At 39.9% G+C, this 25,495-nt stretch overlaps 1 protein-coding gene across 4 annotated transcripts in view; it reads left to right on the top strand.

Moving 5' to 3' along the window:
• Positions 1-24,002, top strand: part of LOC120732168 (dynein heavy chain 11, axonemal) — a 38,890-nt gene extending 14,888 nt beyond the window's left edge. The window contains exons 36-82 of one of the 4 annotated variants that reach the window (XM_040029575.1): positions 78-216; positions 406-498; positions 582-776; positions 853-930; positions 1,030-1,162; positions 1,260-1,387; positions 1,644-1,792; positions 1,886-2,036; positions 2,137-2,268; positions 2,658-2,831; positions 3,430-3,634; positions 4,000-4,165; positions 4,396-4,498; positions 5,195-5,434; positions 5,513-5,674; positions 5,778-5,971; positions 6,089-6,251; positions 6,667-6,790; positions 6,999-7,141; positions 8,042-8,203; positions 9,661-9,894; positions 10,053-10,199; positions 10,313-10,426; positions 10,511-10,654; positions 11,117-11,299; positions 11,425-11,526; positions 11,626-11,760; positions 13,038-13,211; positions 13,320-13,555; positions 13,695-13,817; positions 17,377-17,581; positions 17,701-17,865; positions 18,052-18,192; positions 18,366-18,536; positions 18,945-19,067; positions 19,163-19,356; positions 19,434-19,582; positions 19,663-19,790; positions 20,080-20,307; positions 20,393-20,584; positions 21,586-21,714; positions 22,231-22,473; positions 22,571-22,753; positions 22,833-22,948; positions 23,076-23,188; positions 23,275-23,415; positions 23,567-24,002. In XM_040029575.1, coding sequence (XP_039885509.1) covers positions 78-216; positions 406-498; positions 582-776; positions 853-930; positions 1,030-1,162; positions 1,260-1,387; positions 1,644-1,792; positions 1,886-2,036; positions 2,137-2,268; positions 2,658-2,831; positions 3,430-3,634; positions 4,000-4,165; positions 4,396-4,498; positions 5,195-5,434; positions 5,513-5,674; positions 5,778-5,971; positions 6,089-6,251; positions 6,667-6,790; positions 6,999-7,141; positions 8,042-8,203; positions 9,661-9,894; positions 10,053-10,199; positions 10,313-10,426; positions 10,511-10,654; positions 11,117-11,299; positions 11,425-11,526; positions 11,626-11,760; positions 13,038-13,211; positions 13,320-13,555; positions 13,695-13,817; positions 17,377-17,581; positions 17,701-17,865; positions 18,052-18,192; positions 18,366-18,536; positions 18,945-19,067; positions 19,163-19,356; positions 19,434-19,582; positions 19,663-19,790; positions 20,080-20,307; positions 20,393-20,584; positions 21,586-21,714; positions 22,231-22,473; positions 22,571-22,753; positions 22,833-22,948; positions 23,076-23,188; positions 23,275-23,415; positions 23,567-23,814 — 7,495 coding nt within the window. In that variant the 3' untranslated portion in view covers positions 23,815-24,002. Of the gene's footprint in view, positions 1-77; positions 217-405; positions 499-581; positions 777-852; positions 931-1,029; positions 1,163-1,259; positions 1,388-1,643; positions 1,793-1,885; positions 2,037-2,136; positions 2,269-2,657; positions 2,832-3,429; positions 3,635-3,999; positions 4,166-4,395; positions 4,499-5,194; positions 5,435-5,512; positions 5,675-5,777; positions 5,972-6,088; positions 6,252-6,666; positions 6,791-6,998; positions 7,142-8,041; positions 8,204-8,630; positions 8,824-9,084; positions 9,204-9,326; positions 9,502-9,660; positions 9,895-10,052; positions 10,200-10,312; positions 10,427-10,510; positions 10,655-11,116; positions 11,300-11,424; positions 11,527-11,625; positions 11,761-13,037; positions 13,212-13,319; positions 13,556-13,694; positions 13,818-17,376; positions 17,582-17,700; positions 17,866-18,051; positions 18,193-18,365; positions 18,537-18,944; positions 19,068-19,162; positions 19,357-19,433; positions 19,583-19,662; positions 19,791-20,079; positions 20,308-20,392; positions 20,585-21,585; positions 21,715-22,230; positions 22,474-22,570; positions 22,754-22,832; positions 22,949-23,075; positions 23,189-23,274; positions 23,416-23,566 lie in introns of those variants that run through there. The other 3 variants (XM_040029576.1, XM_040029577.1, XM_040029578.1) reach the window with 3 other exon arrangements.
• Positions 24,003-25,495: the final 1,493 nt, after the last annotated feature.

Genomic DNA, 25,495 nt, shown 5'->3' with positions numbered 1-25,495 from the left:
GAATGATGCACCCACCTTTTTAAATATATATAAAATGTCATTTTTCAGCACCGTGTGCTTTGTCGGTCCTCCTGTAGGCCCTGTGCCATGGTGGTGCCAGACACTGAACTCATTTGTGAGATCATGCTCGTGGCAGAAGGCTTCCGTGATGCTAAGCTTTTAGCCAAGAAATTCATCACTCTGTACACTCTCTGCAAGGAACTGCTCTCCAAGCAGGTATGAGTAAGACACTTAGTAGCTCTGTAACATTTCACATTGTTGAATTAGAACAGAGGGCACCAGTAATAAATCTTTCTAGATTTGCCTCAGGAGCACAGCAAAGCACTAGGAGTTTGTTTGGATTTATGATTAGTGTAAACATGGGAATGCACATTTTCATTTTCTTTTGTCATTTTTGTTTATCAGGACCACTATGATTGGGGTTTGCGTGCTGTCAAGTCTGTTCTGGTTCTGGCAGGGGCATTGAGAAGAAGAGACAAAACAAGAGTAGAGGATCAGGTGAACTGATATGTGCATTTTATGTCATATTTTATCTAATATCTCACGCTGATATTTGATCTCATACTCATTTTAATACCTAGGTGTTGATGCGTGCACTGCGGGACTTCAACATGTCTAAAATTGTGACAGAGGATGTGCCTATCTTCATGGGACTGCTGGGAGACCTGTTCCCAGACATGGAAGTAGAACGAGAAAGAGACCTAGAATTTGAAAAGGCCATTCGAAAGACTACACTTGATCTTCGGCTGCAGCCAGAGGAGACATTTATCCTCAAGGTTTGAGATGAATCTGTTCATACCTACTCTAAAAAGGATTAAAGAACCCTCTTTTAACCACCTTTATTTTTGTTAGGTGGTGCAGCTGGAGGAGCTCATGGCTGTACGTCACTCTGTCTTTGTTGTTGGAAATGCAGGGACTGGAAAAAGTCAGGTTAGATTTTTTTTCTGTGTCACTTGCTGTCTAAATAAATGTTCAGCTGAATTTGTAACATAAATATGAGTGGTAAAGTGCTGGTATTTTTATTAACAGATATTGAGAGTTCTCCATAAAACTTATGTAAACCTGAAAAGAAAGCCTGTATGGAATGACCTCAACCCAAAAGCAATAGACAGAAATGAGCTGTTTGGCTTCATCCATCCTGCAACTCGAGAATGGAAAGATGGTAAAAAAAAAAATGCATTAAAAACAAGATAGCAAAACCTCAACAAAAAGACCAAATCTCACTCTTGTTCTATGCACCCCAAATTCCTGTTTGCTAGGTTTGCTTTCATCACTGATGCGAGAGCAGGCAAACATCTCCCACAGTGGGCCTAAGTGGATTGTGTTGGATGGAGACATTGATCCGATGTGGATTGAATCACTCAACACAGTGATGGATGATAACAAGGTACCTCCCTCCTTTTCACTCATACACTATTGTAGACACATAGCAACCAAGGTGGTATAGATAGAAAAAGATGTTTCTCTCCCCTTCCTTCAGCAATCAGCTCCTGAAGTGTGAGTACTTGGAGGTTCTTTTCCACAGCAATGAATCATGTCATACTTGATGAGATATGGGGGTGTTTTCTTATCATTTGGGTAGTCTTGTCCATCATATTGGCCATTCAGATGTCATAGTATTAATGTTTCACAATGTCTCTCAGGTACTGACTCTAGCCAGTAATGAACGTGTGGCGCTTACTTCATCTATGAGACTGATTTTTGAAATCAGTCACCTAAGAATGGCGACTCCTGCCACTGTGTCCAGAGCAGGTATCCTCTATGTTAACCAGCAGGACCTGGGCTGGAACCCGTGAGTTACACAGACTTCAAATTAATCTCATAGTATCTAATACCTTTTCTGTGGTAATTTTGTGTAATCTTCTGGATTTGGGTTGCTGCTCAGGTACGTTGCCAGCTGGATTGACCAAAGAGAACGGCAGACTGAAAGAGCCCATCTCACCATACTGTTTGAGAAATACGTTCCACGTTGTCTAGAACAGATGAAAAACACTTTCAAGACAATCACTTCCATTCCAGAGATCTCTATGGTGCAGGTGCATATGACACAGAAACATGCGCAATGCATTTATTTCTTCCCTGGTATACCTCTACTGGCAGAAAACTGAAATACAATAAGCCTTTCTTTTCATTCAGACACTCTGCACTTTGCTCGACTGCCTTCTGACACCAGAAAATGTTCCTTCTGAATCCCCTCGTGAAATCTATGAGACCTATTTCACCTTTGCCTGCATCTGGGCTTTCGGTGGGGCCTTGTATCAAGATCAGGTATTCATATAGTTTAATTTAGGTCAATTTTACATCATGCTGTGTACATTATAGCAGCTGTAAAGATAAGCTTTGACATGACAGTGAAATACTCTTTAGAAGTCTCTCATTCTGTGATATTTCAAAGAGAAATTAATTTTTTTTTCACAGAACTAAACATCAAGCGCAGTTAGACAGTACTATTGGTTGGTTTACTTAGTTATAGGATTATTTTTATTTACTTTTTCTAGCACTATTATTGTAAAATAAAATAATTCATTAAAAATGTCAGGTAAACAGGACAGTTTTTTCAAGAATAAGCTTAACAAATTTTGACTGATTGTAGATGGCTGCCTAAATGACATGATGTGAATTAATCCATAACACTGTATGCTTCATTGCTTCATAAGCTCTGTGATTATCGAGCGGAGTTCAGTCAGTGGTGGACCAAAGAGATGAAGACTGTAAAACTGCCAGCACAGGGAACAGTGTTCGACTATTACCTTGACCATCAAACCAGGCGGTTTTTGCCCTGGAGTGACACCGTGCCACCCTTTGACATGGACACTTGTACACCATTACAGGTAAGAGCATACGTATAAGCTGCTAGAACTCAGAGTAGATCCCTCAAGACAGAAAGGGAAACTTTTCAAAGTGGTTTCATAAATAATTACCTTTACAATCAAAAGAAGCAACCTCCTTACAGCAAAATAACCAAAAATGAACAATGCAGTCATATTAAAAATGTATGTATGCCTCAGTGAACATAATAAGAGAGGGTAAAGTCACATCCTGAGGTTATGGCAGGGGTGCTAGAATGGATGATAGGCTTGCCACTGTGTCTGATTACCATCCAGTACTCCCTATACCAGACTGTGTGGGGGTGAAGGCATGAGCAACAAGGCTTGAGCTATCACCCACGCTCTTTTGTCTTTCTTTATGCTCCTGTGTACAGCTGTGAATGCTCCAAAGGCTCTTGCTGAGCCATAATTAGTAGGGTTTTGTTCTGAGCAAATGATGCTATTATGACAGAATAGTTGTGGCGTTCAGGGGAAATACAAGAAATTATAAATCACGCACAATTCACTGAACACATGTCTGTCAATAAATCACACTCAAAGAAAGCCATAATAAGCATGTGTGTTTCTGTTCTGTGTCTTCCTGCTGTTTCTATGATTGCAGGCTGTTCTTGTACACACAGCAGAGACCGTGCGTCTTCGCTACTTCATGGACTTGTTGCTGGAGAGGAGGCAGCCAGTGATGCTTGCGGGGAATGCCGGAGTGGGAAAGACTGCACTCGTCAGGAACAAGTTAGACTGTCTGCCAGAAAGTTACATGACCACAAAAGTACCTTTGAACTACTACACCTCCTCCCTCATGTTGCAGGGTGAGTGGTGTTTTTGATTGTCATGTGGAACAGAGTAGCACATGCAATGAACTGTAGCACCACCTACTGGCAATGACTGTTAATGTCCGTGCACGACTCACACACTGCTTTATTTATTTATATCTCTCAAAATTGCACTGTTGTACGTAGGTGTGACTTTATATTTTTCCCTAAAATGTCCTCTATCTTTCTTAACTCTAAATTCTTATTTACACCAAGTTGAGAGAGAAGCAGTATTTCGATTATCCTGTGTGTCCAATACACGTAGTGAATTGCCAGTAAAAATCTTTGATCTTTAGAAATCTTAGTTAAATTTGGTTCAGTCAATGTTTTTATTGCTGTTCATTTGTTTATTTCTGTTGCAGCGATCTTAGAGCGACCATTAGAGAAAAGAGCAGGCAGAAGCTACTCCCCTGTAGGCAACAGAAGGCTGATCTACTTTATAGATGACATGAACATGCCAGCTATGGACAATTATGGCACAGTGCAGCCTCACACACTTATACGCCAACATCTGGATTATGGGCACTGGTAAGACGACTCTGCACACACCAAGCCAAAACAAGTCAAGTCAGAGATTCTGTATAGTTTCTCTAAGGAGCACAGACAGACATAGCATAACAGCATAGGCAAGAATAAAAAAAACATGCAAACAATATGAACAAACAGTACCTGTTTTTCAGCTGTAATTTTAAATCTCGTGACAGTTTTTTTTTTTTGATTAGCCATTGAAACCTTCTTCAATTTCCTTCTCTCTGCAGTTATGACAGACAGAAACTGACCCTGAAAGAAATACATAATACCCAATATGTTGCCTGTATGAATCCAACTGCTGGGACTTTCATTATCAACCCCAGATTACAGGTATGATAGCAGGTAAAACTGTTGTATATACCAACATAATCTATTTTTCAAAAAATATAGTTATGCAGAGCAGTGCTGATGGTTTGAGTTGTAGTTTAAATTAATCTAAATTAAAGTGGATGTGCAATAATGCACAAATCCTGCATTATCATGCTTTTTTCATTGCTTTCTAATCTCCAGAAACTGTTTTGAACCTAATCTTAAATGTTGATAAATTTAATCTCCTGAGACCCTACATGCTCATATGGGGGACATTACATCTGCACCTTTTGCTTTATTCTGACATACAGTGTTTTATATTTGTTACTTACTTTTATACTTTGTTAAGCAATGGCAATTTTATTTACTTATTCTGTAAAATTAGCCCATTGTCACCACATTACAAATGTTAAAAAAAGTATGTAACAAAGTTTGTTTGTTTACTCAAATAAGAGCTCGATTTCAACAGTGCTTTATATTGTGAAGATATTATGGGGGTTCTATTTTATTGGTGTGGGACTTCATACCACTACTTAATACATACTACTGCTACTACAAAGAAAACACAATATGTGTCAAGAATGATTGCTACTTCTACATTCATACATTTGTCACAGTGTTTGGTGTTTAACAGAGCCCATTTCTAAGCAAGATGTTATCTATACACATATATACTAAACATATTTTGCAATTTTTGTGTGCCTTTGCTCTCTACAGAGGCATTTCTCTGTGTTTGCAGTGAACTTTCCTTCATGTGATGCTCAGAGGTCGATCTTCAGTCAGATCCTGTGTAGTCATCTGAAGCAGCAGCTCTTCAGTCCCCTTGTTCAGAGTAGTGCTGCAGCTGTCATTCAGGCAGCCATAACTCTTCACCACAAGATGGTTCATAATTTTCTGCCCACAGCCATCAAGTTTCACTACACGTTTAATCTTCGAGATCTGTCAAATGTCTTTCAGGTATTGCCCATAGTAAACACTCATACAACTTGACTTGTGTATTAAAAGTAAAATATTAATATGATATGTGAAATTAAGGGCATCCTCTTCTCTGGACCTGAGAATGTGAAAGACAGCGCTGACCTGGCACAGTTGTGGCTCCACGAGTCCTGCAGAGTATACTCAGACAGACTGGTAGATCTAAAGGACCTGCAGCTTTTTCAGAAGTTCCAGTTGGAGACTATGCAAGAATGTTTTGAGGTGCAAAGCAGCTTTTGATAAACAGAATAAACTGCTGCTTTTCATCATCACATAAAAACTTTACCCATTATTATTACTATGCCTGTTTCCTGTTTTCTTCTAGGGACTGGAGGATATAAAGGTGAAAAAGCAGCCCCTTCTGTATTTCCACTTTGCCCAGATGGGTGAGAAAGCCTCCTATGCCCCTGTCACAGACTGGTCTACACTCAGCACCATCCTCACAGATGCCCTGGAAAGCTACAATGAGATTCATCCAGCCATGAACCTAGTGTTGTTTGAAGATGCCATGCAACATGTGTAAGTGGAGCTGGTTTCTATATAAATATCATAGTTATAATAAAACTATGTCATACTGGAAAAATAATATGATGTAAATATAATTAGAACTATAATGAAGAGATGTGTTATTGCCAGCTGCCACATCAGTCGTATCTTGGAAACTCCAAGAGGTCATGGCTTACTGGTCGGAGTCGGGGGCAGTGGGAAGCAAAGCCTGACTCGTCTGGCTGCCTACCTATCCTCTGTGGAAGTCTTCCAAATTATTCTGAGTAAAGGTTACACAGTCCAGGACTTCAAGGTAAATTAATGATCTTGGTGACAGATTAGAGCCAAGAACATGAACCACTGTTTGACTTTCGCAGGTTATGAAAATGTAGAGGAAAAAACGTTATTTAAATCAAGGTGCCTTTAAAGAATACCCAGATGAGCTTTCCTTCTCGCCGAATGCAGCATATTGATATAATTCAGTTTTGCTCAGATCCTCCAGTGATGCATAAAATAATTGTCAGATACTATTAAAAGACACTGGGCAATATTTTAATACATTATTGATGAGGTAAGCCTAACAATTTATCATTTAAAAGCCTCTTAAAAAATCAAAGTGTTAATCATGGGATTTTAGATATCCAATTGATGAATTTATTGAACAGTTTGATCTTCATGCCACTCAATATGAATATTATCCATTCATGGCCTGTGTGGTTTTTGTGTAGATGGATTTGGCCGGTTTGTTCCTGAAGGCTGGAGTGCAGAACAAGCGTGTGGTTTTGCTCCTGAGTGACGCACAAATATCCGATGACCGGTTTCTGGTCATTATTAATGACTTTCTGGCATCAGGTCAGACCCAAACTCCAAATTAATTTACACTGTGTTGTTTCATCTGTTCACCTGACTCATATACCTGTTCGGTATATGTAGCATTTTTTCTTTATGATTGTGAAGTACAATCATACTTCAAATGCATTCAGCCTCTAAGATTGTTCTGTGTGAATATCCATCATTAGCATTTGCTAGTCTGTAATAATGACTGTGTTTTGCTGTACAGGGGAAGTTCCTGAGGTTTTCAGTGAGGAGGAGATTGAAAGTATTGTGTCTGGGGTGAGAGCTGACGTGCGAGGCCTTGGTCTTCTGGACAACAGGGAAAACTGTTGGAAATTTTTCACAGATCGAGTGGGACTACAGCTCAAGGTTTAGTCTTTCAGATTTCGTATGTTTTTTTAATCCACCAATGCATTTAAATTTAACATGTTCTGTTAGAGTTTTATTGGTAATCTGTCTTCTACAACAACAACTACCCCCTGATCCTTTAAAGGGTTCCAGTTATGCACTGAAGGCTGACATTAAAAAGTGAGATTATTAGCTCTGGATGAATTCAGGGCTGAAAATACACTGCATGAATTGAGTGCCCGGATCCCGAAGAACATCTGGAATAACCTCTCTCTTTTCTCATTTCAATTTTATAAGAAGCTCTTAAAAAGTGAGAATTGAAATGTTTCATTTTTGCCCTGTCTTCGTCCCCAAAACACCCGGATCCCAATCTGGATCAGGATTGACTCCAAAAGTTAATCACCTCCAGGCTGGGTCAAATTCTACTACTGGTAAATTTATCATGCAAACCCATTCATAAATTTTGGAGAAATCCTGCTACCAAACAAACAAACTAAAATAAAGAGAAATTCTTACACATACATTAGATTTGAGCTGGGGAAATTAAAAGCACAGCTGCTGTTTAATATTACTAAATATGTTTAACAAGCTGAATTAACCAAGCCTGACAAAGTGGGGGGGTTAAAAGGAAGGAAATTCTTTTCTCAGTCACTACACATGTATGCCATCCAGCTAGTGTTCGCGCCAGGGCCTCTGGTAGCGTCACCGTCTGCTCTAGCCAACTGGGAATGTAGCTCCTGTCTATGTGCCAAGGTGTTGAAAGTGGGGGCCCAGGCTGCTGCCAGTTTCCCTTTGGAGATGCATCATTTCGATGTCTGTGACCTGTGTTGATTTTCCTATGTGTACTCTTTGATGAAGTGTGTTTCTACTAATCTTTTAGTGCACATGGTAGACTTTCTCTCTTTGCTTTCTTCTTTGCAGGTAGTCCTGTGTGTCTCTCCTGTGGGCAGTGTTCTGCAGGTTAGGGCTCGTCACTTTCCAGCCCTCATCAACTCCACAATCATCGACTGGTTTTATTCTTGGACCCCTGAAGCTCTGCAGTCAGTCAGCTACAGGTTCATCCAAGAAGTTGAAGGCATTGAGGTCAGGCTTTTGAACCCAAGAACAATATCTCATAATCTCTTATAACTTAACAGTCATATTCTGTACAACACAACATGTGCCAAATTACTAAAAAAACAATATCAGCTGTCAGATATGTATGCAGCTGGTACTGTATCTTGCCTAGGTTTGTCATGTACCCTGATATTCGGGACTCAGTTGGACTTTAATGAACACCTTGTAATTATTGCTGTGCAGCTGGATTAAGTTTTCCATGGATCCTTCATCATTAGTTCTCTTCTGAGGTTCTGACAAATTGCCGAACACATGCCTGGGGACTCTCAGTGAGTGCAGCATATCATTGTTTTCCATCATGGCAGTGGAACGATCACAACCCAGACTCATTTATGTTAATGAGAGAAGAGTGATTAAGCACATAACGACCCTCTAAGGTGGCACAGCTGTCACAACCAGGAAGCGTCATCACATATGTGAACATGTGCCAGACCATTACTTTCCACTCTTGAGTGTTGTGCATGTTCATGTGCAGGCGTGTCTTGTTGTAATAGTAGCTGTAGTGCTTAGAAGTTGTGTGATGATGACGATGATGATGATGATTAGGGGATGTTGCAGCTGTAGTAGATTCGTGCACAAGGGTGGAGGTAGAACTAAAGTTCTCCTGTAACCAAAATATATGTATGAGAGCTTAAATAGTATAATCAAATCAAATGAAAAGTATATCTTTATAGGTGCAGAGGAGAAGAAACCAAAAACAATGTGAAACTGTACATGTAAAGTAATTTATTAAACCATTGTTAATGATTGTTTATCTTCTTAAAGAGGCAGGACTGCAAGAAATGAAATGATCATTCATTTAAAGTTAGAAATGCACAACCTGCTAATAGTTGTTACACAAGGCCAATCAGAGAGTTTCTGTCGCATCTCAACAGAGCACAGCACGCTTTGTCAAGTGCATTGTGTCAGATCTTAATTAATAATGATTTTTTCCCTGTGGCTCTGTGATCATTAACAATGGCTTTTTGTGAGTTATGGTCAGGTTTGATCCTTGTATTCTCTGATCATTTGTTTTTGCTTTAATTGATCACTAACTGTGTGATTAATGCAGGCTGTGTGTCATTGTGCACCGTATGATGAATACCAAGTCATGATGTAGTATTATGGTCACAGTAGATGGTGTTTATAAAGTTGGAGGCCACCAGATATAATGTAAGCAGTGTGCATGTTTTACAAGCTTGCACGTCAGTGGTCTAAACACATTATTTTCACAGAGGTTTCAAAGCATAATCATTTCTGCTAGCTGCACCTAAATTTCAGATTGAGTAAGTCAGGGCCGGCCAAGTAAGATGGCAAAACTTGTAGATGAATTCAAAATTTATGAAGATAATATTTCAGTTCCCATCAGGCCTGGGATGTTAAACTCCACTCAATCCAGCTCACCCTGTTCGCCCCTCTCCCCCCTTGTCTGCTTATTTTTACAGCCTGCCGTCCAGGAATCCATCAGTCTTTTCATGGCCTATGTTCACACTAGTGTCAACCAGGCAAGTGAAAAATACCAGCGCAATGAGAAGAGGTACAATTACACCACCCCCAAGAGCTTTCTCCAGCAAATCACCCTGTACAGAAACCTTCTGGAGAAAAGCCGGGCTCAGCTTCAGCACAAGATGAACCGACTCGACAGCGGCCTTCAGAAACTCCAAACCACTGCTGCTCAGGTAAATCTTTAATCTGCACTGTAGGCGACTGATTTCTGGGCAAGAGATGTTAGGCTAAGGTAAACAACAGACAGTACTTCCTTTTTTATGCTTTTCTATGACATTAAGTATTTCACATACTGAAGTATTGTGAGTATGTTTCTTTCTTATATATACAGGTTGAAGATCTAAAAGATAAACTTGCATCCCAAGATGCTGAACTGACCCTTAAAAATGAGAACATCGAAGCTCTGATTGCTAAGATTGGACAGCAAACTGAGAGGGTGAGCAGCAAGAGAGAGGCTGCAGATGTTGAAGCACAAAAGGTGACTAGTCCTGTCACATATTATATAACACATATTCTTTGGCATTGCACTCTGCATACCACATTGTTAAATAGATGTGTGGAATCCAATTTGTTATGGTTGCTTTTGTGCAGGTTGCTGTGATCCAGGCAGAAATTGCTGTCAAACAGAAGGAGTGTGAAAATGACCTATCCAAGGCAGAGCCGTTACTGGCAGCCGCCACAGCAGCACTGAACACCCTCAACAAGGTACTAGATTTTATCAGACTAGACAGAATTACGTAAAAATTTGCAGTCTTTCTCAATATATGATGTTATATAATATTCTTTCAGGTGAATCTTACTGAGCTGAAGGCCTTTCCAAACCCCCCGGCAGCAGTAATCAATGTAGCAGCAGCTGTGATGGTCCTGCTGGCCCCTCGTGGTCGAGTGCCTAAGGATCGGAGCTGGAAGGCAGCACGGGCCTTCATGGGCAAGGTTAAGCCATCATCATGTCAATTGCATCTGCCTGATTAATGTCAATCTAATTTGTGAGTGGGCCTTGACCCTGGCCCTGCCCAACTCCAGTGCTCACATTACAGCTGGATGGCTCTATGAATTTGCTCACTCACTGTTGGAGCAAGTGTGCAAACCTCCCTCCTCTGCTTCTTGCTTCTGTTAATGCAAGTGTGACTGGAAAACGTTTGGTTTTAATTGCATTTGATTAATTATTTTAGATGCCAGCTTCGGGTATCACTTTTAAAATTTTTCACCACAGGACTTAATCCTAAGAATTGTTGATGAGAGGAATCAAATATAACCCTCATTTTGTGGGACTTTCTCTTTTGTAAGCAAAGAATTAAAGTGTTTGAAGTGGTTATGATTCACAACATGCTCTATGTGTTCATTTTTCAGCCTTCATCAAATGCTGTCTCATTTGTTTTGGTTTTTGTGTGTCAGGTGGATGATTTCCTGCAGGCCTTGATGTCGTATGATAAGGAGCACATCCCTGAGTCATGCCTGACTGTGGTGAAACAAGAATATCTGAGAAACCCAGACTTTCACCCTGATCTAGTTTGGACCAAATCTACAGCTGCAGCTGGTCTTTGTGCCTGGACCATTAATATTGTGAGATACTACGAGGTCAGCCATTGCATTCAAATAAACTCTAAGGCAGTTTCTTATGTTTCCTATGAGAAATGTTATTCTTCATTTTAAAGTTTTTTTTTTTTCACACATGCTGTATTTATTTTTTATTTATTTTGCAGATCTATTGTGAGGTGATTCCAAAAAGGCATGCCTTGTCACAAGCTAATGCAGAGCTAGAAACAGCAACAGCCAAACTGTTGGCACTTCAAAAGAAGTTGGCAGTGAGTACAATGTTATTCTTACCTAAGTCACTCAGTCTAAATACTGCATTTTCTTTATCGTTTTTAATTTGCATGGCTTCCTTCCTTTTGTTTCTATAGGATCTTGATGCCAGCCTCCAGAGCATAACAGCTCAGTATGAAATGGCTACAGCTGAGAAAATCAGTTGTCAGGAGGAGGTGATGCGTACCACCCAGACCATAGAGCTGGCCAACCGACTAGTCAAGGGCTTAATGGTAAACAAGGGGAGATAGAGGAGTTTGGTCGTGTCATTGGGGCTGACCTGGCATACAGTTAACTGTCAATTTGCTGGAGATATGCATGGAGAGGTGCTGGTAATAGAATTGCATCAGTAATCTGGACTGGAAGTTGTTATGTCCTGGCAGGATGGCCTGACAGTTGTGTGAGCAGATCAGGCAAAGGGAGATTTTACAGCCCAGCCCAGCAGCATACCGGGGACTTGTGAGACAGGTAGAGAGGGCTGGACCACTGAAAACGCATGGCTGAACTGGGCAACTGGCTGGCTGAGCAGTTTCCAAATTGAGGAGTGAAGAGAAATGGCAAGAGGTCTACACTAACACTACCCTGTGTCTGTGTGGTAGATGTGTGAGCACTTCTGAGCTTGTCCAAAGAGTAAAAAATTATTTCTTCAGAAGTTTTTTTTTTAATTATTTGAAAAAGTGCAGATGGGAAATTATGGAATGTGGATATATGGAGAATATAAATGTCGATAGCTGCATATTTATGTAGCTGGTTTAATATAACATTCAACTTTGCTGCATTCCTTTGCATGTCTTTTTTAGTCAGCCAAATCTTTATCTTTATGGATGCTAATATGAAATAAAATATGGTCATTTCAGTGGCCATTTTGCAAGTTCGACTTCCTTATTCCAGAAAATAAATGCGGTTTGCATGGAACAGTTTGGCTTTTAAGCATATCAAGATAAATGTTTTGTCTTTATGGCATTGACCTGGAAGCAATAGTGTACAGACTAATAAATCAGGCCGTCTATATTTAATCATTAACTTACCTCAAAGCCTCAACAGCTGTTGGAAATTAACAATGTCTCACCCCAGACTGAGTGATATTACAGGCAATCCATAATACATTAGAGTAAAATTATAGTGATTTTTAACTGTCTGAGAATTTATTATGTGACATATTCTAGATCCACAGCCCCTTGTAAGAAAATGCCATGCGTGATTTATTGTTGTAGGCTGTCACAGTCACAGTATTGAAGGTTTAAATGAATGCTAAATTGATGCCGAGTGAATCTACAGCCAAACACCCAGAGTTATTGTAAGGGAATTGCAGTTGTATGCTTTACTGCTTACATCTTCTTAGTTTGCATGATAAATGTGAGCAGTGGGAAGCTGCCTAGGATGCACATAATTCAGAAGCACAGATTGTTTACTTCTTGATGTAAATGGTCATGAGATGGACTGCTCTCTTTGGTATTTTGTGTGTATTTTTTTAAAGATGATATTGAAGCTTGCTGTTTGTGTCTTATAGTCAGAGAAGGAGCGCTGGTCCCTGAAAATTGTCCAGTTTGAAAAGCAAAAGAAAACCCTGTGTGGTGATGTGCTCCTCACGTCAGCATTTGTCTCCTACATGGGTTACTTTACCAGCCAGTATCGTGTGGAGCTTTTTAACAACAAGTGGATTCCTTTCCTTAGATCTCTGAAGGTAAGCAACATACTTTCACTACCATCCTTCTTTCTCTGAGTCTGAACTGGAGTGCACAGCCACCAGTGCTTGAACCAAAATGACATCATTCCTGTGTTTCTGTTCCAGGTCTCTGTACCCCTGACAGACGGCCTGGATCCAGTCCTCATGCTTACAGATGATGCCACCGTGGCTGCTTGGCATAACCAGGGTCTGCCAAATGATAGGATGTCTATTGAGAACGCGGCCATCCTGACCACCAGTGAGCGTTGGCCACTCATCATCGACCCACAGCAGCAGGGCATCAAGTGGATCAGAAATCAGCTAGCGTCAGAGCTGAGGGTGGTGCAGCTTGGACAGAAAGGGTGAGAAGCGGTAAATTATTGTCAGTTTTGCTGTCACAGTGTGATTGTATTACTCGTGCCAGTGAGTGCTCGTGAAACTTAAAAATTTGCAGCTCCAGTCATGTTTCTTTTTCTTGTTTTTTTTTTTCTTTCTATACAGTTGTTTAGATGTGATTGAACAAGCTCTTGTCTTTGGGGAAACTGTCGTGATAGAGAACCTGCCAGAAAAGGTAGACCCGGTTCTGGAGCCTCTACTAAGCAGGAAAACTATTAAACAAGGAAGGTTGGTACTAAAACATGAACAGTACACGTTTAAGCATTTTTTAGCTTGCAAAGATCATTTAAAAAAAACCCACTACTGCTCTGTTACGTAGCATTGGTGCTGTTGCACGCCAAATAATGCTTTAAATCAATATGCGGTTTTTGCATCACCGTTCCTTCATAAGTCGATATACCCACAACTTGTCCCAATGCATCTGTCGTGTGAGACAATAGAAGCACATTTGCCAGATGGTTGAATCTCACTGAGCTTTGAAGCACCAGTAAGACATGTCTGAATGCATTATTATTGCCTGCTCTTTAGATTATAAATGAATTTTGCGGCACATCGCCTGAATCCCTGAGGCCAACGTATTGATTGGCCCCTCAAGACTGGTGATGGATGTATATTTGTGCGTTCATATTCTTTAGGTGCAATGAATATTGAACAGCTTAGCCTAAGCGTAAAGGCTGAATTCGGCACAGTCATGGTTATGTAAAAAGACTCCTGTCTCCTACAGAAAAATGGCATCTAACACAATAAATTCATAAGTCGTCTATCACCATGAAAGACTCAAGTCAGCTTCAGTAACCTAACTAAACACTGTAACTGTAGGTGGTTTGCTCGTATTTGTCTCCATACTGTACCTTTAGAGCAATTATGGACTAATTTATACATTTACACTACATTTGGATTTCTTTTAACCAGAGTGGGGTCATATTTGTGAATTATATCATTAAGTTTGTCAAATAGTGCTGCTATTTAAATTTATTTACTGAAAATGAAAAATTAATATCATATAAAGAAAATGTATACCATAGTGTCCTAAACAATCCAGTGTCTTTATAGTCATGGTTAGAGTTACTTTCAAGTCTCTCTTGGCAGTCTTGCCTTTCAGTTACTGCAGTATTTTATTGCAATCTCAGCTTATCTACATTTTCTACATTATGGTTGACTAAAGTGAGGTAAGCACCATTTAGTACTATAACAACTCTCACACACAAACAGGACTCACATCCATCAATAAATCCACTAAGTTAGACCCTCGATTCCAGCCCAACTAGTGGTGGCAGATGGCTGCCCCTCCATGAACCTGGTTCTGAATCTGATTCAGAATCAGAATACTTTATTAATCCCTAAGGAAATTATGTGGGTTCTGCAGGAGGTGTCTTCCTGTTAAAGGGGAGTTTTTCTTTTCCACTGTTGCCAAAGTGCTAGCTCATAAGGGTTTTTGTGATTGTTGCAGTTTTCTCTGTTTTCTTTGTATTCTTGTAGGGTCACTGCCTACATTACAATATAAAGCATCTTGAGGCAACTGATGTTGTGATTTGGAGCTATATAAATAAAACTGAATTGAATATAATAAGTATAATAGGTATTGCTTTATTGTGTGTGTGAAGCACTGGAGACAAGTGAACTGTTTAGTTCTTAATTTAATTACTGATTTGTTGTCTGGTCTTGCTGCATTCTAGCAGTCTTGGCTTAGTCAAGCTTTTCCTTGATGAACAGATGTGCCTTATTGGCTGTAGTGTGAATCTGTTTTAAGCATACAAAGCAAGAAATGCATATTTCACTGAAATTTGTTAATTTTTGTGGGTTGTTTTTTTTTTTTTTTTTTTTTGTTAAACATTTGGATGTTTATATCTTTGGCTTGGTGTTGTTATAGTCCTTAGTTTGAAAGTGATGGATCTAGCTTCCAGGTCTGAAAAGTGAGCTAGTGTTGGAGTTTTTTCTAATGGCCAGCAGCAAGTTAACTTCTGGTTGTAAAAGAAGAAAATATCCACTTGTATAAAATTACCCTCTGGTTCCTTTGGTCTGTAACCTCAGTAAACACCTTCCTGATGAATTTACGAGCTGAATGTGACACAACATCAAGTAAATTTGGTAAATTATGGTCCCCATTAGAGTCAAAGAGGAGGATAAAGCAGGATATTATAATAGGTCGCTACAATATGTGTGTGCACTATGTTCAGTTTCTCATTTAGTTCCACCTCTCCTCTCCGTCTTGTGTAGTTTCAGAAAATCAATATGCAGAGAGCAAAAATGTCAAGTCGGAGTTTACTAACTTGTGTGTGTCATCAAAGTGGTTACATCCATTTTTAAATATAGAATTTCTATACTCAGTAATGATATTTTACATAAAACATTATAACTATAACTATATAATTTCTGGCATAAACATAATAATATACACAACCTCATAAAATAAATAAAATCATTATAAAATTAGTACTTACTAATATTAGCAACTATTATTAGTAATCACCAGAGTTTAATTAATTAACAATTTAATGTTTGTAAGCAATGGCTATTCTAAAAAGCCACCAATTAAGTTAATATCAATTTGAAGCGGTCAAATCTTTTTGCAAAATCATCGCCCCTGGGAATTCTTTTGGCGGTGATACTCGTGCATTTGTAGTTCACTAATAATTAAGCTTTGTTACGACGATATGGTAACTTTTATTATAAGGTGGTTATTATTATTATTATTATTATTATTATTATTATCATCATGATAAAAAAAAGACAACTCTCTCTGATTTCAAACTCGGTTTTTCAAACACGACCACTATTCTGGTGAAAATTTCCAAACCACTGGTGTCACTAAAGTAGCTGCTCTGCAAATACCTCAGTTACCAAAGAAAAATACAGTAAATTCCATAAACTGGACAAGCAACAGCAGAATAAATAGAAAATACGACATATTGACGTCCTGCTTTGATCTCCTACTCAGAAATGTTTACATCTTTCTTGCTCTGATATTTGTAAGACCATGAATATTGAATATTCGGGCGAATGTTCATCGAGCGTCTTTTGAAGCCCTGTCTGTCCAGGCGTAACAATTCATCATAGTAAATCTGATTATAAGTTTATCCCTTGTAGATGACCCACACGCTTGTTTCTGTCGATGATTAATACAACCTGCTGGGGCGGCCATGATGGATCTCGTAGGTCTCCACAGCTGAAGTTCATTAATAATTGGAATGTTGTAGAGTGTGAAGTAATGAATACTAATTATTCCTTTCATGGCTGACGGAAGACTACAAGCCAATCCATCAGCAAGGACTTTAATTTGGTGGAGTAATGGTTCTATCAATAGTACATTAATTCTGGCTTGTGAAGATATAGAGTTGAACCAGACCCAGGCCATGAGGAACCTGTGCCATAAAAATTGGGGCCTTGCCTGACATCCAAGGGGTAATTAGAGATAAATGAAAAGCCACCAGGTTCGTCAAGCCACTGCTAATTTAATTGAAATGCAGGAACAGATAAATATTGGCTGGTGCGATGATAATCTTTCATATTTACTCAAGAATATTTGTCTATAGGGTAAGTGACATTTGGAGCCAAACTAAAGTTGTAGGGCAAAAACAGAAGTGCAGTTCAGACCATCTTCATCATAATCATGGCTTGCTTTTTTTAAATACACTTCCTGCCAGGTAACAAGTCTAACAAGTGGGTACGATACCAGGCTGTCTTCTTTTTATCACTTACTTCTATAATCTAAATAACCAACATGCTGTTGAGGCCTCATTGTCCTTCAGATTAAATAAATAAAAATATTTGTGGTCTTATTATCCAGGTACATTCTAATTGGAGGCAAGGAGTGCACTTACAACAGTAATTTTAAACTCATTCTTCACACCAAGTTGGCCAATCCACATTTCCCTCCTGAGCTCCAGGCCCAGACCACCCTGATCAACTTCACCGTGACTCCTAAGGGCCTGGAGGAGCAGCTGCTGGGACAGGTAGTCTCTCGGGAGAGACCTGATTTGGAGGAACTAAAGGTAATCCACAGATGAAAGTTACATTCTTTTTGGAGTAAAGCATTTTGTCTACATGATAATCCTTAATACCTGATAGGAAAAATGTGCAGTTTTGAACTGTTCTGAGTACATTTTCCAAGACGAAGCTGACCACACAGCAGAACCACTTCAAGATTGAGCTGAGAAGGTTTGAAGATGACCTGCTGAGTCGCCTCTCTGCAGCCCATGGTAATTTTCTAGGGGATATTTTTCTGGTGGAGCAACTTGAGAATACCAAGACTACAGCCGCTCACATTCAATGCAAGGTAAGGCTATTTTTCTTTTTGTTGTTTTTTTGTCACTCGGTTGTTTTTTTGAATGTCATAAACAGCAAGCACCTCATTTTATTGCATTAGCTGCAAATGATGTGTAGTTAGGAATAAGTGTAATGAGAGGGTTTTGGAGCATGACTGAGAGCCTAATAGCTCATTTTGTGCAATTGGAACTCACAGGTGGCGGAGGCCAGAGAGAACGAGAGAAAGATCAACGAGGCTCGAGAACTATACCGCCCAGCAGCTGAGAGAGCATCACTCCTCTTCTTTATCATCGACAACCTCAGCAAGATTAACCTGATGTACCAGTTTTCTCTCAAGGTGAAACCTTTACCCCTGAAGTGCTCTTAGAGGACAGATATCGCTTTGTGGTTTTTGCAATTATTATTTATCTTTATGTAAAAATGAGCTTAAACATGTCCCTCTATACCAGATGTCAGTCCAAAAAAACTTGTTTGCATACACATGGTGTCCTCGTTTTTGTTGCATTCCAGACCTTTAACTCGGTGTTTAATAAAGCAATGGAGCGTGCCGAATGGGATGAGGATGTGAGGACCAGAGTCTGCTCCCTCAGTGAGGCCATCACCTATTCTGTATTCCTGTACACCAGCCAGGGCCTGTTTGAGAGAGACAAGTTAACCTTCTTGTCACATACTGCCTTCCAGGTGAGGGACTCAGGACCGCCTCAGAGGTGGGGCCTCCTGTCATCCTCATCAATCAAAGTACTTTTCTTCCCCCACATTAACTTCAATTAAAAGCAGTCAGGAATACCATACGCTGCTATTGATTACCTCTCACACCTTGCACCGTGGCTGCTGCTCACACAGTTGGTTCTGACAAGGGGGCTGGTTCTGATGGCATAATGCAATTATCTGTCATTGCACCAACTGTTTTCATCTTGGAAACTGTGGCACTCTGAAGGCTGTCCTTCATGTGGCTATTTCACATTCAGAGGCCTGTAAAAGTTTACCCAGCACCATTTCCTGAGTTTTCCCATTTTTATTTCAGTAGCCGTGGAAATTCTATCAATAACAGAGAGCTCATAATAAACTGCTTTTGGTACTTCTCCTCAGATTCAGCTCAAGGAGAAACTGATTGATATGCAGGAATTAGACTTCTTGCTGCGATATCCCGTGGAGGCAAGCAAAGTTAGTCCAGTGCCGTTCCTCTCTATGTCTGCCTGGGGGGCCATTAAGGTACAGTAAATATTAAGATGACACATTCGACAAATGAAAAGTTCATATTTTCACTCTTTTTAAGTGAAGTATCAATGTGTGTTTCTTTGTTGCAGACAATTTCTACAATTGAGGGCTTCAGTGGACTTGACAGAGACATAGAGAGCTCACCGAATCGCTGGAGGAAGATAGTTGAGTCCAGCTGTCCTGAAAATGAAAGGCTTCCTCAAGACTGGAAGAATACGAATTCCCTCCAGAGGCTGATTATCCTGAGAGCTCTTCGCCCTGATCGGATGACCTACACACTAAGGTGAGTAAACTCACTAAAGCACATTTGTGTTTCTAGTTATTGTACACAACTGAGCTTTTGATGATGTCTCCTGGCAGGAAATTTGTAGAGGAAAGCATGGGAGCGAAGTATGTGGACAGTGCCAGGCTGGAATTTGAGAGGCTGTTTGAAGACAGCAGTCCATCAACACCTGTGTTCTTCATCCTCTCACCTGGAGTGGATCCACTCAGAGATGTAGAGAAACTTGGTATGATGTATATTCTTTGTTAGTTACAAATCCTGTATTGTTATTTATGCTCAGATTTTCAAAATTTTCTTTGTGTGCAGGTTTAAAACTGGGATTTTCCATTGACCAGGGAACTTTGCACAATGTGTCCCTGGGACAGGGGCAAGAGATAGTGGCTGAGAGGGTTCTCAGAAATGCCTCTAAACATGGACACTGGGTCATTTTGCAGGTAGGGAATCCGATTATTCAATGATTGCAGCAGTTCCAGCTGGCTTATAAAGCACCTAATGATATTATCTAACCCCCGGAGCAGGGGAAATAAATTTGGTTCAATAAAAACCATAATTGCCTAGATCAGCTCACTAAATGGCTCCTTTAAGGCGAAGTCTGTTGCCAAGTAAAACAGTGGTTTCAGATCAGAACACAGAGAGACAGTTTTCATGGCATTTACTATGAAATTAAATTTAGGCACAAATTCTATCAACCTGTTACATATTCTACCTTATTTTGATGCTCAGAATGTACACCTGGTGGCTCAGTGGCTGCCCTCTTTGGATGCTCTTCTGGAGACAACAGCCGTGGACAGTAACCCCAGCTATCGGGTTTTCATCACCGGAGAACCCGCGCCATGTCCTGAGCAGCATGTAATCCCCAGAGGCATATTGGAAAATGCCATCAAAATCACCGACGAGCCACCCACCGGAATGAATGCCAGCTTGCACGCAGCCCTCGGCAACTTCAGCCAGGTAAAATGGAAAATATGCTTTATTTCTAATATGCTTCGACTGTAGTAGTCACTGAAATCTTCACTTGTTTTCTTTCTCCTTTCAGGACACTCTGGATATGTGCTCCAGAGAACAAGAGTTCAACTCGATGCTCTTCTCCCTCTGCTTTTTTCATTCCTGTGTAACGGAGCGCCGTAAATTTGGCCCACAAGGGTGGAATAACAACTACCCCTTCAGCACGGGGGACCTAACAATCTCAGCTAATGTCTTGTACAACTACTTAGAGACCAACACAAAAGTATGTTTAGCACTATTTTCTACAGCTAAACTGACATTTTAAGTTTTATTTATTTTAATTTAGCATTTCGATTACTGTAATACAACTTTTAATTTGTTTTTGCAGCTACCTTCTTTGCCGGCTAAATTTATAATGATAATGGTACTTAGCATTGGCATTTCTAACAGACAGTAATGTTGAATTACTGCAGTGTCTCCAATTACTTATTGAAATCTTTTGTCCAACTGTTATTTGTGAAAAATGTTCATTCCCATCTTTTTTTATTCCACATTTCTTCTCTTATAACTATGAACGCGCAACCTGTAATTTAGCTTTATTTCACAAAGACAAAAAATCCATTCTTAAGGTGCTGCTCCCCTCACAACTGCTAATGCATTGCTCTTAGGACTCCTATTACTCTGGTCATAACCAATTATGTCTCCCAGGTATTCTGCCCTCCAAAAACGAATGTCCTTCATTATGTTAACCAAACAGTAACCTGTATGTGCGTATACAGAGAATTCATTAGGAGGGCAATGAAGCGTTATCCTAAATGTAATTACATGCAGCCAATGTGACAGTTCACAACGCTACATAAGTGATCACTGCAATTAGAGCTGATGAAGGAAGCAATTTGCAAAACAATACAGGTACAAATGATTGTGAACCTACAGCTTTTGTAATTTGTTATGAATCACAGCTTCTTTTCTTCCTCCTTCACCCTCACGGATCACAATCTCCCGCTGTGGAAAAGACTCTTCTGTCGCACTTCAGATCAGTGTGTATAAGAAACATAATTTTGCTATATTTCCCTACTGTTGTCATTATGAAAAGTAGCCTATCTCGGAGGTTGTTTGCTTGAAGTTTAAAAACAAAAAAAACTTTTTTTTTTATCAGGAAAATAGAAACATGTCTCTATAAGAGAACAAAAATGAACCCTGGGAATAATTTTAATAAACCTACCACAATGCATTCGTGTCTTATATTTGCAATATGATTTTAGTCAATAACATCTATTGCAGTTCATGCAGGTGCCTTGGGAGGACTTGTGTTATCTGTTTGGAGAGATCATGTATGGAGGACACATTACTGATGTCTGGGATAGAAGACTGTGTAAAACTTACCTGCAGGAATTTATGCATCCTAAAATGGTAAGGCAGAGGTGATGTAGCCTAATTTGTTCACATCTTCTTTATGTTTTTTTTTAAACAAAAGTGTCACTTTTGAAATGTATTTCACTTCATTTAATAACGTCTGCTCATTATTTAGGTACAAACTTTTATCTGGAGTTGTGTTCAATTTTAAGATGACAGGCTAATCCATAGCTGTGTAGCTGTTTTGAGTTGTTGTCAAGGTAAAGGGTGCCCCCTGGGGGTGAAATACTAAACTGCAGTTTTGCATGTAATACCAGTCTAGGTTTTCTGTTTCTTTAGACATTGTGCTTTTTTGACAGATACTATTAAGGGTTTATTTCATATATTTTTTCTTTTGAAGATTTCTCTTCCAGTACTTTTTCCTGAATCTGCATTTTGAAGAATGTTTTGTTGTGCCTGCAAGAAAAGACTTGCACTTGTATATTGTCCATGATATTAAAATATAAAATACATGCTTAGCTTTTTTTAATTTTAATTTTTTTGGTCCTTGTGTTATGAATTTTCAATTCCTAGTTTGAAATGGATCTCTCTCTGTGTCCGGGGTTCCTGTCTCCTCCATTCTTGGACTACACTGGTTACCACCACTATATTGACGAACATCTCCCCTCCGAGAATCCCACTTTGTATGGTCTCCATCCAAATGCTGAGCTTGAGTGCCTCACTGTCACCTCAGACAACCTCTTAAAGGCTCTGTTGGAACTGCAGCCACAGAACTCTTCCAGAGGAGAGGGAGCAGCTCAGAGCACAGAGGAGAAGGTCTGTATGCAGAAAGAATCATTATGGGGGAGGGAAAAAACTGCTGAGGGTGCAGGGACCTGTCTATATCACTATCCCAGTTTATTGTATTTCTTAGGTCACGTCAATAATTGAAGACATCCTTGACAAGCTTCCTGAGGAGTATAACATGGCAGAGATTATGGCAAAGACAACAGAGCGAAACCCGTACACCTTAGTTTGCTTTCAGGAGTGTGAGCGCATGAATCTTCTGTTAGTTGAGATAAAGAAGTCCCTTCATGAGCTGGATCTCGGTCTGAAGGTACCATAAACACAGTGACTGCCAGCAAGGTGCTTTACTGTTATTATTGTAGCATTAAAAAGCATTTCTCTGTCCACAGGGCGAACTCACTTTCTCCTCCAGGATGGAGAATCTGCAGTCTGCACTGTTCATGGAGCAGGTCCCAGACTCCTGGGCCAGGCTGGCTTATTCCTCCACTAAAACACTGGCACAGTGGTAACTTATGAGTCAACCTATTATATGCTAATTTTTCTTACTTCTTAAATAATCCCTTATAGGCACACTCTAAAAGCTTCTATTAATGATCTTCCTAGTTTTTTATTAACAATTATTTATTCTTTAGGTTGAACGATCTAATGTGTAGCTGCCACGAGCTCGACAGCTGGACTCAAGATTTTGTCCTACCTGCAGTTGTTTGGCTTTCGGGGCTCTTTAACCCTCAGTCCTTTCTTACCGGTGAGGACTAAACGAAGACAACGATTAATATTGCCATATGTGCACCGGTAGAACCAGAAATATTAACATAGAGTCATATTTTACAGCTGTGCTGCAGAGTATTGCTCGCAAAAACAAGTGGCCCCTGGACAAGATGACCCTGAGCGTGGATGTGACAAAGAAAATGAAGGACGACTTTGGGCATCCTCCACGGGAAGGAGCCTACATCCACGGACTCTTCATGGAAGGTCTGAATAATTAACCCAGCAGTAGATCCTGCTCTACTCACTTAAATTATATAGATTTCTCACAGTATTTTGCTTCCTGTGTCTTGGTAAAATTATTGTCTTGTAAGTATAATTGGTCAAACCCACAGTGCAACATGTGTCTTTGTGTTAGGAGCACGTTGGGACACTCAGGCTGGAGTCATCTCTGAGGCGGTTTTGAGAGAACTGACGCCGGCCATGCCTGTGCTGTATGTTAGAGCTGTGCCCACAGAGGAGCGGGACATCAGTAACACTTTTGAGTGTCCAGTGTACCGCACCAAGCAGCGTGGACACACTTATGTGTGGACCCTCCGCCTCCGAACCAAACAGCCAGCTACCAAGTGGATTGTAGCTGGAGTGGCTTTGTTGCTGTCTGTGTGAAATTCAGTATTCAAGTATTGCTGCAGTGTAAGAGCAGTATGTTTTTAAACAGTATTGGATTATGTCATTATAGTTTTACCATGTTTAGTTACTTTAACACATTTCTAATCTTGTATTTGTGTTGTCAGTATTTGAGTGTGTATATCCTGCATGTTGTAGATAAAGTAAAGTAAACAAGTAAAAGCAGATAGCCAGTGTTAAACCTGTTGTGTTCATGTCCTACACTGTTGAACATCTCCCTTGAGCCTGGGTGTGATTTGTTGGGAGCTTATGTCTCCATTTTAGACCATGTAATTCTGGATGGGGAGCATATTTTATTGGAAGGTCAAGATTAAAAAAGCTCTCTGGCTGCCCTCTACTAACTGAATGATACACAATGCTGTCTGGAGGGGATCCTGGACAGAATTCCCAGGAGATGATGTGCATGGTTGCTATTGACTTTTAAATGAGGTGCATTTGACATTGACCTTTTGTACGGCAGAGGCAGAATACTAACAGACTAGTGTAATTCATTCAGCCAAACTCGTTGGAAAAACCCATTGAAAGACACTGATAGCTTTGTATGAGAAAGCAACACATTAGATTACCCATCCTTTATCTGCCTCCACTCTCTGTTAACATCTGATGAACCTACTATGCGACAAACAAAGCTAAAGAAACAGTCGTTTTAAGTAGAAGGTTATTGTTTTAAATGGATTTAATCAGGATTATTTGCAAACCGAGAGGACGTTCAGACTAAAGTTTGTAGTTATGGATACATGTCTGAGGTGTTACTATTTATATGCAGTGATTCACATGATTTAAAGTCTAATGTATGTCAGGGATATGAGGTAGAGTCAAGGTTAAGGCCATGTACTACACTGAGAAAAAACAGATGTGTTAAAGGAGATTTAAAAAAATAAGACAGGTGCCATATTATCTGCTAAAAATAAAATAACATTATGACGCTTAATTTACTGCAACTAAATCGCGGTGTTGTTTCTTTCTGAAGGGGTGGGGGGCGTCAAACTCTTATCTACTCAAATAAGATTTTCTTCAACACTAATAACGGCTGTGCTGCTCCTAATTTCTCCCTGCAGCCAAAGTGGCTGTAGACAGACAAATGGAGGCTGGAGGATTGATTCTGTGTATTGTATTGCACGAGGGGGGGAAATGAAGAACCGTTCTTCCTGTAGTTTCTCTTCATCTGCCTTCTCTTCCTCCCATTAGCACAGCACAGCAACTAGCCAGTCATTTGGCGACAGGGAAATGATACAGTGCTCGTAATGTTTGGGAGGAAATGGCAGGGTACGGGGCTGGGCTCAGCAGGGGTCGTGCCTCAGATAAGGCATGTTAAAGGCCAAGCAGGACACCTGGTTAAAGTCAGAAAGGGCATCTGGGTCACCACTCTGCCTTACAGCACCAAAAGAAGACATTGTGTTTGGTATTTTTTTTGTTTTTGTCTTGAAAAACTCTAAAGGAAAATATGAAATCAAGTCTAGTTTCCTCGCAGTATTATGAACAGCTTTAAAAATGTTATAGTTTATGATGTCAAATGATGTCGCTGCTCTGTGGAGCCTTAAAATAAAAAGCTGCCTATGACCAAATATTTACTTTGACAAATTGTCACTATCTTTCTGTTATATTCATTTTTACACAATGGCATGGGGTTGCAAAGCTGAGATAAAAATGTTATAATTTG

This window comes from Simochromis diagramma, unplaced genomic scaffold (genome assembly GCF_900408965.1).
Source record: "Simochromis diagramma unplaced genomic scaffold, fSimDia1.1 OVJJ01000361.1, whole genome shotgun sequence".
Classification (NCBI taxonomy): Eukaryota; Metazoa; Chordata; class Actinopteri; order Cichliformes; family Cichlidae; genus Simochromis; species Simochromis diagramma.
The sequence above is the reverse complement of the archived record's forward strand: the minus strand, read 5'-3'. Positions and strand labels throughout refer to the sequence as shown.